At 39.4% G+C, this 14,749-nt stretch overlaps 1 protein-coding gene across 19 annotated transcripts in view; it reads right to left on the bottom strand.

The window, feature by feature from the left end:
• Positions 1-14,749, bottom strand: part of Rbp6 (RNA-binding protein 6) — a 748,813-nt gene that overhangs the window by 42,927 nt on the left and 691,137 nt on the right. For 13 of the 19 annotated variants that reach the window (XR_015294477.1, XR_015294475.1, XM_086915315.1 and 10 more), the window contains 2 exons: positions 8,722-8,754; positions 7,292-7,375 (listed from right to left, as the gene is read on the bottom strand). The exons of 1 other annotated variant lie outside the window; for it this stretch is intronic. Coding sequence is in view for 16 of the 18 variants with exons in the window: in XM_086915315.1 (XP_086771441.1) it covers positions 7,292-7,375; positions 8,722-8,754 (117 nt within the window). In the remaining 2 variants the exon portion in view is untranslated. The remainder of the gene's footprint in view (positions 1-7,291; positions 7,376-8,721; positions 8,755-14,749) is intronic. 5 more of the 19 variants (XM_086915316.1, XM_086915310.1, XM_086915309.1 and 2 more) reach the window with 1 other exon arrangement.

Genomic DNA, 14,749 nt, shown 5'->3' with positions numbered 1-14,749 from the left:
TCGAAAGATCAATAATATTAATAATAAATAATAAATAATAAATAAACAATAATATTTAAGAATGTTGAATATTCGAAAAGGATCGGGATCGACATGCTCTGATAAGCAGCACGGTGCAACATATCTCCGCTTAACACTCTATATCTCGCTTATTTAACGAAACGCCACTAATTCTCTGAAAGCGGAAATTTCAATTAGCGCGAAGATTATAAGAATTAGGTTAATACATGTTCAAAATTGAAATCGATTTACTCCAAATTTAATCAACTCCCGACAACTTTTCGCATTGCACCGTGCAATGGGTATCAATCAAAGAACAAAATACAAAATAAACGTTCATCACGATTGTATTTTAAATTATTTCGATTACAAAAGTATACCATAAATTTTAAATCGTTTTTTTTAAATCTCTTTTAGATAAAGAGAATCAAATAATAAATTTAAAAAAAAATAAATAAACAAATAATCGAGTTCTTCGCATTATAAAAAAAAATGTTGTAAAAATTATTTAAAATAACAAACATAAATTCAACTTTATTGCTCAAAAAAAAAAAAGAAAAAATAGATTCAAGGAGAGATAACAACAGAAAGAGAGAGAGAGAAAAAAAGAAAGAAACGCATGGAAAAAGAAAGTATTCGATTATCTGAAAGAACAACAATTGTATTATCAACGTAATGCGCATAATTCAAACAATAAATAAGATAACAAAAGTTCGCAATCGGTGTACAATTTAGCCGGTGACATCGCGTATATTCACCACGTATACCCTCGAGATTACTTCACATTCAGACACGAGTCTCAGGAATACCAAGGAGAAACTGTCCAACGCCGTCGGTTCTCGCGTGTGCATGAAGGGAAGGATGAAAGAAGAATGACTCGAGCAGTTTAGAAAGCTAGAGAGATAGAGAGATAGAGAAGCTGGACGAAAGAAAGAAAGAAAGAAAGAAAGAAAGAAAGAAAAAAAATAGAACAAAAAAAAAAGAAGAAGATGCGCCCGATTCATTTCCACGTCTCGTAGGATCCTGTTAAAATTCATCATCATGTCGCAAGATGACAAGGAGACTTTCTCTGTTTTCAACGTGCAAAAGTATTGGGGAAGAAATGAGGGGAGGAAAACTCGTTGCCACGATTACGATTTGGAGAAAATCGTCGTCGTCCTTACGTCTGTCAAGTAGCATCGACTTAAAAAAAGTTATCAGTCGATGGAAGGAAAGCCACGTAAGAGTCGATGTGTCGAAGAGGAACCGGATCTTATCTCACCCCGCCTCCCTCCCTCGAAGAAACGTGTCTTCCCTTGTCACTCTCTCGCACGATCCGATTGGCGTTTATTATTACACGCGAAACACACAGTGGTGCACTTGCACACCCATCTCGAGAAAAAGAAATTCTGTCTGTATGCATCGTCCCTCCCGTATCTTATACCCTCTCCCCGCCCTGTCATCGCGAAACAATCGCATAGATTGCACAGCACGCATTCCTCGATTCCGATCTACACGTCTCCCTCCCCCCCCCCAACGATTCTCGTGGTACACACGCTCTCGCACACGTTCCACGCCCTTTTTTGCATCGGTCCGCTCATTGTTCGGGAATGATTCTGTACTCTGTGGAGAAGCTGTGTAGCGACGTGTCTCCGGCTGATAGGGGCGGTAGTCCCAAGGCACCTGAAAGTACCACCAACCCCCTCTGAGTCCCCTGAGTCTCACTGGGTGGTCACACGTTTTAGTTTCAATTTTCTTTTTCTTTTTCTTTTTCTTCTTTTTTTTAATTTTAAAACTCGACAGACAAATCTTTCTTTCTTCACGAACGCGTGAAAAGAAAAAAAAAAAAAGAAAGAAAGAAAGAAAGAAAGAAAAAAAAAGAAGAAAAAAAAGGACAGTCTCTCGTCGTCTTCCTCCCTTTCTCTCCGAACTGCGTTATGCAGTTAGGGAACGATCATCATCAGCATCGCACATCCGTTTCTCGTTCATCCGACGAGAATTGTCGGGGAATTGTTAGCTCGACAGCTGACACGCAACACACGTCGCAAGGTGACAAAACTAGCGGTGGAGGGACGTCATTACGGAGAAACTGCGATCACGGGTGCCCCATGTACTTGTTGTTGTCCGCTTTGCTTATTTGTCCGCTCGGATTCGATCGCGAACGCGACAACTTGCATGTATCGAGAAAGGTAATAGTTTCGAGTATAAGGCCAAATTATACCCGCGTCGTTGAATTCAGAGAAAGTTCTGAACGGTTACGAGAACAACGTCAATTACTCGTTCGTTTGTTCAGTATTTCGAGCATTTCTCCGCGGTTCTACGTGTGCGGAATTCATTGATTCGTTGTCGCGAACTGTATCGATGCTTTCTTCTACCACCCCCCCTCCCCTCTATCACTTCTTAATCCTAAACTCGAGGAAATTTTTTATTAATCAATTATCGAGAATAGATCTTAGCTTCAGAGAATTGTTTCGATTTAAACAGAAAAAGATAGGTAATTTTAATAATCGGGGGAGGGGGTTGAACGAATTCTAACCCCAATTTAAAATAATACCGCAAATCCTCGTTAATTATTTCGTTGTTCGAACAGTTATACCAGCTTCGCGATAACATACACCATTACACGACAACGAACGTAAACACCAAACGCGTATTTAATCAAGGGTTGAAGCGAGGGCCGTAATCAAGCGAAATGAGAGTACTCGTACAACTCGTGCAAAACACTATCATCGTGAACGCTGGGAGCGCCGTTCGATATCCATGTCACACGTTTAAATATCTCCTTGAAACAAAGAACTAGCCCAGGGATGTGGAAATCTTTTAATCTCTCTTGATGGATCGACTCGACGAGCAAACGGGGCGAGTACCGTCGCGACCGATTTCACGTGAAATCACTAACACACAGCTCCCTCAATCTCCTCCTCCTCGCAGAAAGAGAGACAGAGAGAGAGAGAGAAAGAGAGAGAGGGAGAGCTATTCCTTCTAAACACCGAGTCTAACCGAGAATTTTTCTCGAATGCAAATCTCGACGCGGCTCGATGTTTCGATCTACCTACCGAAAAATATCCTCTCTTCGACAGGAGAGGAAATTCGTTTCCACGCGGAATCACCCTCTCTTATATCCGCGTCCGTGCGAGAGGGTTGCCTCGAATGTTTTTCGGACATTGGGAATGTACGGACGGCTTTAAGGCGGGTTGGGTTTTCGTTCGCAGCGATCAATCATCGGTGGCTGTTATCCGCGTACCTTTCTCGTTTCTTTTCTTTTCTTTTCTATTCTTTTTTTCCCCCCTTCTACCGCCATGCCTCGTGAACCATATGCTAAAATAGGAGAGAAAGCAGAGAGGAGGGTGGGGAGAAGGTGTTGTTGCACGACCATCCCGCTTCCTTCCTTCGGTTTCGAGGAAGTTATTCGAACGCGTTAAATTCGAAAGGGATTTTGGAAAGTGTGTCTCTTGCGGGAGGAAGATGAAAATACGTTTGGGCTTTCTCTCTTTTCTCGGAGAAGAGAGAAAAGGAAGACCTAAGTTGGGAGGGTTTGAGGGATGAGCCAATGTCCGAAAAACATTATGCATTATTTATGAGTTCTCTTTCTGCGCGTTCGCGTGAATTGTTCTTCTGCGGATCGATCCATTTCGAAGAGAGAAACGATGTAAACGTGTGTGTTTATTGCATTATATTGTACGGAAATGTCGAAATTCTTAAGAGGTTAATTCGACGACGGGAGGCGTGGTATTGCGAAATCGTTACACGTGCTCCCTCCCTTCCCTTCCAGTAGCACATTGGCCACGTCTCTTTGCCGCTGGTCGCTAATTTACGCCCGGTCGTCGACGTGCATGGGACACCTGTCGCAGTTTGTCCGCCTCTATTGGCGTTATATGTTACTGCTTCGCTATTTTCGTGCCATGCTTAACACAAAAGGGGGTGGCATCACGAGCTCAAGGGTAAGGGAGGAACGACAAAGTGCGGGAGAAGAAGAAGTTTCGCAAACTTTTATCTCGAAATTTTTACTTCTCGAGAAGTGTTTCTTTCGCGGAAAACGCTTCTGAACCAAGAAAAAAAAAAGAAAAAAAAAGAAAGAAAGAAAGAAAGAAGAAGAAGAAAGAAAGAGAGGGGATCAGAGAAGAAAGAGAGAAAGACGGAATGATACAACGTGAAAGAGAGTGAGAAAGATAGCATGGCGAAGAAAGACAGACGAGCGAGACAGACAAATGGGCAGAAATGGACGAAAGAGAATGGGAACAAATGGGCTAGTAAGACGTGTAAGAGCAACGGCCGACAACGGCGGACAAAGGGCACAGGGATGAAAGTAGTTACAAGGGATCGAGATCGAGAAGAAGCTTCTTCGAAGGTGATGTTACGAAAACCCGCCATATGGGACGTGATTAGTGAGATTGCTATACTCGCGTCTATTTGTTTCCACGCGTATTCCTCTCTCTGTTTCGACGCAACGCCTTGTTTCGTGTCGATAAACATATCATCGATATCGATGAGCCTAACGAGCCGACAATGAACGATGCAACAAAGATCGCTGCTCTAAGTCAACGAGAAAAATAATTACCCAACAAATAAACACCCTTAATTATATACCGTTGAAAATACGTAGAGCACACGTATCGAAACGAGAGAATCGTCGACGCGATCACTCGAAAAGTCGTTTCCACGTCGCGCGAGCCGATCGAAGCGAACAATAAGCGCACGATCCCCCGATTCGAAATTCCGTGTGAGAGGGGGGCGGTCCGATTATAGAGCGTGACGGGGCCGAAACTCCATTTTGACCGTCGGACTTGCGGATTTTCATTTCGATTCCGAATTCGACATGAAGGGCGCTTGACCCCGAAAACTTTGGCCGCAACTACCTCCAATCAACCGGTTCGATTTAGATCACCCGATACCCCCGGATCCATGGACGCGTTCATTTTCGAAACGTTTCCTATTAATTGCTCTACTCTCGTCCCCTCCCCCCCCCTCTCCTCTCTGTGTATATATACGTGTATCTATGCGTGCAGAATCAACCGCGATGCGGTTCACTCCGCATATCGTTCGCAATCGATACGCTCTCCCCGCTTCACCCCTACCTAATATTAACAATGACATTTTACCCCGTTCCGTGACCGCGCGATTAATCTTAAATTACGACCGACCCCTGACGATATTCGACGATTTAAACGGTATCCGATTGAAACTCGACCATCTCGTGCCGTATATACACGACATATGGACAATTTTGGGAATCGCTAGATACATGCCAATTCCTCTCAGGTCGGTTGATTTTCCACGAGAGATCTGGCAACTCGAATCACCACGAGTGGCAGTTAATATACGGGAATTTGTTCAGTGGCGTATATACGGTTAAGCAGTACGGTTCGTATCGTTCCTTTTAATACTAATTCGTTGAAATTTTCATTCTGCTCGTTGGCCTCCTCCTCGTTTTCCGTTCGTCTAACCCGATCGATCGGCGCGGTTTTAACGATTTGTATACGGGGAGAAAAGAGAGAGAGAGAGAGAGAGAGAGAGAGAGAGAGAGAGAGAGAGAGAGAGAGAGAGAGAAATAGAGGTAGAGGTAATTGAAATTGATTAATCGATTAGCCGAAGCAATTTTAAAGCGTTTCGCCGATCGCAAAGCCTTGATGCTTCGAAAGAAAATTCCGTAGCAGCGGAGTTGTTTGTTATTGACAGTCGAAGGCACGCAAGCTGCTATCGAGCGCAGACGGTAAGAAAGCCAGAGTCGGTTTTAACGACGTAACTTTTCCCATACATCAGCCTCTCATTATCTTGTCCCAGTTCCCGGGGAGAGGATTTCAATTCTCTCCGATCTACATTTTTACGCCCGCGTGCATTTTGCGTGCGTTTTGCGAATTGCGTTACGTTTCAAGTACAAATTCAATCCGAGAGAATTATCTCGCCGTTAAAATACGCGACTATTTCTCTTCGTATTTTTAGCTCGCGCGAGCTTGAAAACATATTTTGCGATACGCATACGTGTTAATATGCCGATAACGAATAAACACGGACGAAGAGAATATAATTTATAACTTTCCTTCCCGTTTTAAATTTTCATAACATAATTGTCGCGTTTTTTTTATAAAAATTTACAAAACGTTAATTTATTCGCGCCAAGTGGGAAACATAGGTAATCACACAAGTATCGTTCTCCAATTATCTCGCCTGGGTGTGAACACGGAACGGGGTAAAAAATTCGTCCAAAGAGTCGACACTTCCTTAATTAATGTATCTTAAATCTTAACCTCGACAAGACTATACCGATATGATAATTTAATAACGATTTTGTACAACGTTTTCACCCACTTCTTTCGTTAATCGACTGTTAATCGGCGCTCCGCCGATTCGGAACTTGAGGATCGTCGGAGCCCGAGCAAACGTTGCTGATACACAACGCCCTTCGCGGTGGACGTAGAGAGGGTTAACGTTTGCCCCACCAACATCGTTCTCGATGGAACATTGGTGGCGCAATCACTTTATTTCACCGAGTGTCCTGTCGTCGAGAGCGGAAACACCGTCGCACGAATATATCTCCATCGACTTCCGGCCTCTTCTTATCGAAAAAGGATAGAATGCGAGCATAAACGACGATCTCTCCTCGAAACGAGAAATCGATCACGTCGTTTCGCGTGGTCATTCGAGCTGACGTGACGAAGGGGCACGAATTCGAAGGAGCACGAATTCCTCGTTAAAATTAACCGTTCGTTCGAAATTGTCCGGATTCAACTGAAGCTCGAGTGCTTCGAGGAGCCAATGCTTCGTTCTCAATGAATTTCGACTGGAAAACGGCTCACAGTCTCGAAACAAACACCTCGAGCCTCTCGAGACCTCGGAGAGTCGCGCTTCTCCTTCGAACCGTGCCTCTCTCATTTCCAAACGAGAAATGTTTGGCTCGTCCATCTTGCCCGACCGCCCACGCGCCACGTGTAAACTCGCTCGATTCTCGTGTTAGGATCGGAGGACAGAGACGACGGCGACGACGAGCAGGACAACGAGTAGCGACAGCGAGAGCACAGTTAGTAAAATGGTGTAGCAATGGCTGGTAATAAGGGTTGTTGAGTTAGAGATATGTGCGCATAGCTCGATGTCGAGATTTTGTTATTAGATTATACACGTTATTATAGTTATTATTAGTTAGTTCACAGAGGCATGGCGTTGTAGAGGTCCAAATTAGGATGGTAAAAGAGCGGTGTGGGGGTAGGCGGGTTATGGTGGGGTGCAGGCTGTGCCTGTATCAGGTTCAAGTTCAGGTTGAGGGGCGCGATGTGGGCCGCATTATGGTGGTTAAGGTGGTTAAGGCTAAGGTGGTTACCTGTCGGGTAGGGCAGTCCGAAACTAGGGTACCCAGAATAGCCGCGGCTTGCCGCGTATGCCGCGTACGCCGCCGCTGGGAAACCTGTGAACAGAGCAAAAGAATACGTCAGCTTTTTTTTTTCCCCTCCCTCCCTTCTCTGTGTGATCGGTTACCTGTGTGATTTTGGAGAAGGTGAAGTGTTATGAAGGGTCATTGTGGAAACGTTATTTCGTGTCGTATCTATCGCGTAACGTGAGTTAGGGTAAAACGAAAATATTATCCGATCGTTCTATTTTTGAAGATTAGAATTTCTGTGATAAGATTTGCCTCTTTGATCAGACGTTTGAAACGTGTACATACTGAAATATTTAAGTTATTCGGTCACTTTTATTTCTTACTTTTTTTTCGTTCCACCCTAAATGCGTAGTGTAATTTCGCTAGATGGGATAAATAGCCTTTTCCAACCTATTCTGAGCGAAGCTTGTACGTGCGAAATTAATATATTCGTTGTGGATTTCTAATTCTGCAGCTTAACGGTACGGAATTTTTAACAGAAGCATTACGCCTTAATGTTATTTGTTATTATTTTGAGTAATCACGAGCTATATAAAGCAACGACGTTATGTTTATTTCGAGTCCAAACCATTTAACAGTTCAGTTAGAATAACGTTACTACAAAGGCTTCTCTAATATCATAAAAAAATTCCTTCTAACGATTATATCCCTCTAAATATCACAGTGTATAGAATAAAGTTCGAGTTAAATTGTGATTTGATCGGTTACATCTATCTACAAATATATATACGTCCTCTATAAACTACGATCTACATGCTCCCTTTTGTGAAATATATTATAATAGATACGTAAAATATTTCCCACAGGTACGTACCGTATTACTTTTACAGAAAGTATTTTCAATCGAGAAAACGCTATGAAATTACTGGTCGAACGATCTCCACGAGCAAAGATCCTTATCGGTTCGCTTTTAATATTTCAATTTAATTCGAACGAAATTAATATACATATATATATTAATATAGATTTATATATGTATCGTGTATTCCTGTCGCGTATCGACACACACATATACACACGTATGTGATTCTTCAATGTAACATGACGCGTGACGAGATAAACGCTGGCCGAGTAATTACGTTAATGAACCAGTTGCATTTTCACAAAGGCGAAAGTTTGCATGGCGCGTTTGGTGAAACGTTTGCATGATTTTCTCGTCGAATCACGCATGATTCGAGCGAGGAGTACGAAGAGAGAGAACGTGACTAGTATCTAGTATCTGGTATACATTTCGACTTGATTGATCGACACGTGAATATTACAACGATGGTCTTACGTCAAACTGAACGTTGATTACGGTATAGTCATGTAGACATGTCACTGGACATTGGAGTCGTTTTGTTGTACATGTTCGTGCATATTTCAATACTCACCATCAGGTAATGCTCCCAGGGACCACATAAAATCTATAAGGAAAAACAGATCACATTAATACCGTGGCGAGATTGATCTTAACGGATAATAATTTTTTTTTTTCTTTTGCACATCTTTTTTTTTTTTTTTTTTCATTCTTTTCCCTTCATTTGCTCATTTCAATTGCCTCGATTGGTTAGTGCAATGGTATTGTAAGTATGAATATATAAAAATTTCTGCAACTAAGCACGAAGAAAAGTACTGGGCGATCTTCGATCTAGAAAAAAAAAAGAAAAAGAAAAAAAGAATGATCGATGATTCTAAAAAGGCGAACGCGACTAAATTCCATAAGGCTATATATCGATGGTGAATTTTAACTCGCGAATTTTAACTAAATGATGATTCTGTTGTGCAATATTTTTCTTCGTGCAGGCGAAGGTATGCGTAGACAATTAATATATGTACATGGAGACAAGTAGTTAAGTATAAAGCGAAGCGTTGCAGAAATTCGTCGAAATAGACGGTTCGAGTGTAACGGATGACTAGGTTTCAAACAATGAGTGAAGGATAAAAAAAAAAAATAATAATAAAAACAAGAAAAAGATTTGAAAAAAAAAGAGTATATAATAAAGGAAAAGAAGATCAGAGAAAAAGAACAGATCAAAAAACGAGAGAAATCGAATTGAAAGCGTATCTAGGTTAGAGAGAGAGAGAGAGGACAGAGAAACAGAGATGATAAGAGATAGATAAAGATAGATAAAGAGCAAGAAATAGTTTGGAATATTATAGAAGTAAAATAGAAAGAGAAGAAGAGAGAAGAGAGAGAGAGAGAAAGAAAGAGAGAGAAAGAGAAAGAAAGGCATCCATGAAATTTCATAATTTGATACTAATTGAAAAGACCACACAACTAAAATTCTGACTATTTATAAATATGTATATCGCATCGACTATATAGCGCATCGACTAAATTCTGTGACAAGGTACTAGTAACTACGCGCGGCCGAGGTGTTTCCAATTCTACGACAAAATAAACCCTCCTATGATCTATGGTTATTGTAGCCTTCAAGGTATTGGTTAATCATTTACCGTTAAGTAATATTTGCTAGGCTGACTATATAGCTTATTAGATATTGACTAAGGGCCGATAATGTGTCGTGCGATCCCCGGAGAAACAAATTTGCAAATTCTTTTTTTTTTCCATTCGAATGACAATTGAAAACTATGGAACGCTATGTATTAAACCTCTTAAAATCGAAAATATGAATTTGAAATTTTCGATTAAAAAAAAAAAAGGGGGGGCGGGGGGAAAATACATGTATGGATGCTTTCGAAACGCTTGACACATTATCGACGCCACTACCACATTTAGATCGACGATACAATATTGAAAAAAAACACCGACCACAATACTACACTACTGTATCACTATTCTAGTGTCCATATTGACGCTGCTCTCACAATATACGCAGATGGAAAAGTATAAGAGCGTTTATTCTAACTATTAAAAGATACACTGATACATATTAATAGTATTAGTGATTTCGTACCTAAAGTCTCTCTACCGGGCTGGTTTTGATTACGTCAAGCACGCAACACGATTCTATATCATTTCATCGTTTCTTTCTTTTTTTTTTTTTTTTTGCTTTCTTTTTCTTTTCTTTTTCTCTTTTTTTTTTTCGTTTGCTCTTTGTGTGCATCTTGTTCCTGTTCTTTTTCTTTTCGTTTTTCTTTTTCCTTTCCACCATAATACTCTCTTTTATAGAAAATCCCTCCGAACAAGAATGAAAACTTCGCTTGAATGTATATATTTCGAACATTATCTCGTGTTTATTTAAATACCATTCACTTTACTGTCATATATAGATAGAATATTGACGTACGTAAATGGATTCGTACATGTATGTATGTATATATATGTATATATATGTATGTATATATGTATATTTAATATTTATGTATATATATTTATTTATTTATTTATATAAATATTTGTAATATGCACACTGCAACGCGTATATCGTATCGTTTTATTGTATTATTTATTACTTGACAATTGTAGCTTGACTTTGTATATATCTATACGTTTAAGTAATAGTAGTAATATTAATATTAATAATAATAATATAATATACATGTACTTTCTCAGATGCAACAAATCGATTTCACGTAGAGCAGACGTTTACGTACGACATTAACATTAATAGTCTCTTACAGGAGCGTATAAAGCTCATTCCGCTCGAGTTTCACGATCGACTTGTCGGCCGATTAACATTTACGTCACATCGATAGCTTTGGCAAACATGGAATTCCATTGAAGTCACTCCGAATTCCCGAATTTTATTTACTTCATTCCCGATGTGCCGGATGTTTCCCAAAAAAGAAAGACAGAGAGAGAGAGAGAGAGAGATAGAGAGAGACAGAGAGAGACAGAGAGAGTGAGCGAGAGACAGAGAGAGAGAGAGAGAGAGAAAAAAGTGTGAGAGAGAACGAGAGAGAGACGACACACACACGAACAAAATGTCACAAGAGAAACTATCTTTGTGTGAGGAAACGCAAACATATTCGTTTTTTTCTTTTCTTTTCCTTTTTTCTTTTTTTTTTTTTCATTCATCGATGTTATTTCACGTTGTTTTTTTTTTCCTTTAGTCTTTCTTATTTTTTCCTTTTTTTCTTTCTTCTTTCCTTTTCTTTATCTTTTCTCTCTTTTTTTTTTTCTTTTCCTTTTCTTCCTTATTCTTTTTTCCTCCGATCTCGTTCGTTCATTTGCGCGCCTACATACGTTTACGGGGATAAGGAAGACGCATAATATATATGTATATATATTTTCTAATTGGATTCTCTGTCTAGACAAATAGGCGTAACGCTACGTGTTTCCCCGTGTAACAAATCAAAATCCGGCCCAACAAAGCATTACAAAGGTGTGAACAGAAAGATAAACCGCATGTTAAGATCTGGTCTACTTACGAAACTGACACTGTTGAGCCTCTCGGGCAAAGTACGTACTTTCTAGGACACACGTCTCACGCATTATTATTAAGGTAAAATGATGCTATATAGCTTAGAAGAGTTAAATACTATGTAACGAGTAATAGAGGTCTTCGAGGAATGGGGGAATGGAGGGGAATGAACCATATATATATATACATATACATGTGATATATATACATATGGTTGAGGGATGTTGGTTTTTTTTTTTTTGTAAGGTGTAAACGCACGATATATATTTAGTATATATCCTATAGAGAGGTATAATATTACGTGTAACGTAATATAAACGTACTATGTAACGTAGCTTGTTAAGTAGTAGGTACATTGTAATAGGTCTCTTTGAAGCCGCTGATAATATGCATTCCTCGTGGAAAACTCTACGATATTTCTCTTTCTTTCCTCTTTTTTTAATTTTTCTTCTTTTTTTCTTTTCACTTTTTAATTTTATTCTATCGTTATATTGTTTTCTACACGCGATAAAAGATCGAAAAGGAGGAACGAAGAAAAGACGAAAGAGAGGGATCAAGAGGGATCTTCCACGAAGAAACACCTAGAGTAATATTTCTAAACTAACGGTATCATAGTGACTTCCCAAAAAAGCTATAGTTAACTAGTAGTTTCAATGATAGGAACGTATACATAGTATAGTAATTTGTCAAAAATTATATTCGCTCTAGCTAATTCAAACCTAAAAGTTTCACCTAAAAGAGTCTCATTAAATAACTAAGGTATTTTAACAACACAAATGTTTACCTAATTACCTAGATATTTATGTATAAATAGATATATATATATATAGATAGATATGCTCAGATATGTATATAATCTGTAGGTCTATTACAAAAACTAGAAGGTTGTAATGCGGCTCTCACAAAATATATCGATATCAATATCAAATACTATATGGCGTTTTACCAAAATGTAGATACAAAACAATATATGTATATAATCTGTTATTATATATCTAGAATGGATTAATACTTTTGTGATAATTTTTTTTTTTTTTGTCATTTCGTTTCCCTTTTCGTAATTTTTTTTTTTCTTTTTTTAAATAAGGTACGTATCATATTATAATTATACACGTTATATGCGTACAAGTGTCTATGTATATGTATATAGATTCACGTGTGCATTTATATACATGTACATAGTTCTGAACTCGCGTCCTTTTCCTTATTTTTACTTTTTTTTTTTTCTTTTTCGAATTTTTTTTTATTTTCCTTTTCTTTTCTCGTACACGTGTACGCCGTATTGGAGTACATGCTTCATTTTCTCGGCATTATGAAATTTCATGAAATTCATTGCGAAAAATACTCTGAAAGGCGCGACGAATGAGAAATGCTTATCGTCGACCATTTGCCGCGCGCTCTCGACGCGCTATCCGCCTTCACCATTCACGATTCACGGCTTTATTTATACCACTCGACATATCATCCCGCGCAAATCAGAAATTCACCTCCTTCTGGGAATAATACACGGCGTGCCGCTACCTGGGAATGTATTCTCTCTTTTATTTTATTTTATTCTTTTCTCTTCTTCCCCTTCCTCCTATTCCTTCCTTCCTTACATCTCTTTTTTCTTTTCTTTTCTTTTTTTTCCCACTCTTTCCGCTTCGACGAAATTCTAACAATCTACGATCTCGACGACGGGCGCCCTCGCTCACGAAATCGAGCGAACAACCTTCACTTTCACGGAAAATAGAATGTCGCAAGAACCTCGACCTCGATCGAGTCCCATAGATTTCATGTTTCATATGCTCCCCTTTTCTTTCTTCGCCAATACCATCGCCGATCCCATCACGATCGTCTCTCGAAACTGAATCGTCATGTTCAATCACGCGAACACAGCGAGCACTACTACTTTAAAGCTTCGATCGAGTTCCCTACGATAAATAATCTACGATCTACGAATCAATTGACGTGTTGTCGCGAACGCGACCCGTTTCGAGGCAGGAATTTGTATCTCTTTTTTGTTTGTTTATTTATTTCGTCGAAAAGTACTATCTAAATATCTGTCACCTGATTTTCACTCGAGCCCTTTTCCTCCTCTCCAAATGAAAATTCTGCTAAATCGTCTAATCTCACTACAATCGTTTTCAACTAAGGTGTATCATCGAGACACGTGATTCGTTGGTCATTTTGGTCACTTGATTGTCTTTCCCACTACTTTTCATCTGATTATCGATAATTTTGAAAAACCGACAAAATTTCCCTCGAAATTTGCTCTGAAAAGGAGGAGCGGCTTTCGTTGAAGAGGTACTTTACCGTACTTCGAATGTATCTACCGAGCGCTGCTCATTGAAACTAATTAAATCTCTCTAAATTTGAACACTTCCGTTTATTGTCCTCCTAACTCGTGCTAAGTCAACTACGAAATCACTACCAGTCTTTTGCGATTCAAGTTTGTTCCGTTGTTTACGATAACTACTATTCTTTGGCTACGAGGAAAAATGCCACGCAGGCTGCTAATCGAATTCTAACTATGATCCACTACTATTTTATACCTTTTTTTTTTTTTTTCATTCAATCTTATTCTTCTTATTTTTTTTCTCTCACTACGATCACAGTTTTTACTGAACTGAGCTTCTCGAGCAGTCTCGCGAGAATTCGCTTATTCCCACACTCGAAATTCCTCGGAGGGGGAATAAAAAGGAATGGTTTCGTCTAGGCTACGTTTATTGCACTTCTCGATATGTCTTCGATTCGCTGCTACGCCGGATCAAATCATCGTAATTTACGCTAATACTTTCCCGAAAACGAAGGCGACATGTCACAAGGAATGTTCGAAGTACCGAAAAAAGGGCACGTGGTATCCCGTCGTATCGAAGAAGAAAAAACATTTCTATGTACACGTCTTATAAACAAACTTCTATAAACTTATATAAAAAAGAAGAAGAAACTAAACTAATGCAAGAAAGTATCGATTGGTATACGGAACACAATTGTCGCGTGAACAAGTCTCATAAAGGAACAGGATACCAACACGTCAAACCGAAACGAACTCGACCAAACACAACACTTTCTCAAACTTTCACCAACCATTCCACGGAAAATTGCACAA

This window comes from Apis florea, unplaced genomic scaffold (assembly GCF_048593485.1).
Source record: "Apis florea isolate Af1SG1 unplaced genomic scaffold, ASM4859348v1 contig_3772_pilon, whole genome shotgun sequence".
Taxonomy (NCBI): Eukaryota; Metazoa; Arthropoda; class Insecta; order Hymenoptera; family Apidae; genus Apis; species Apis florea.
The sequence above is the reverse complement of the archived record's forward strand: the minus strand, read 5'-3'. Positions and strand labels throughout refer to the sequence as shown.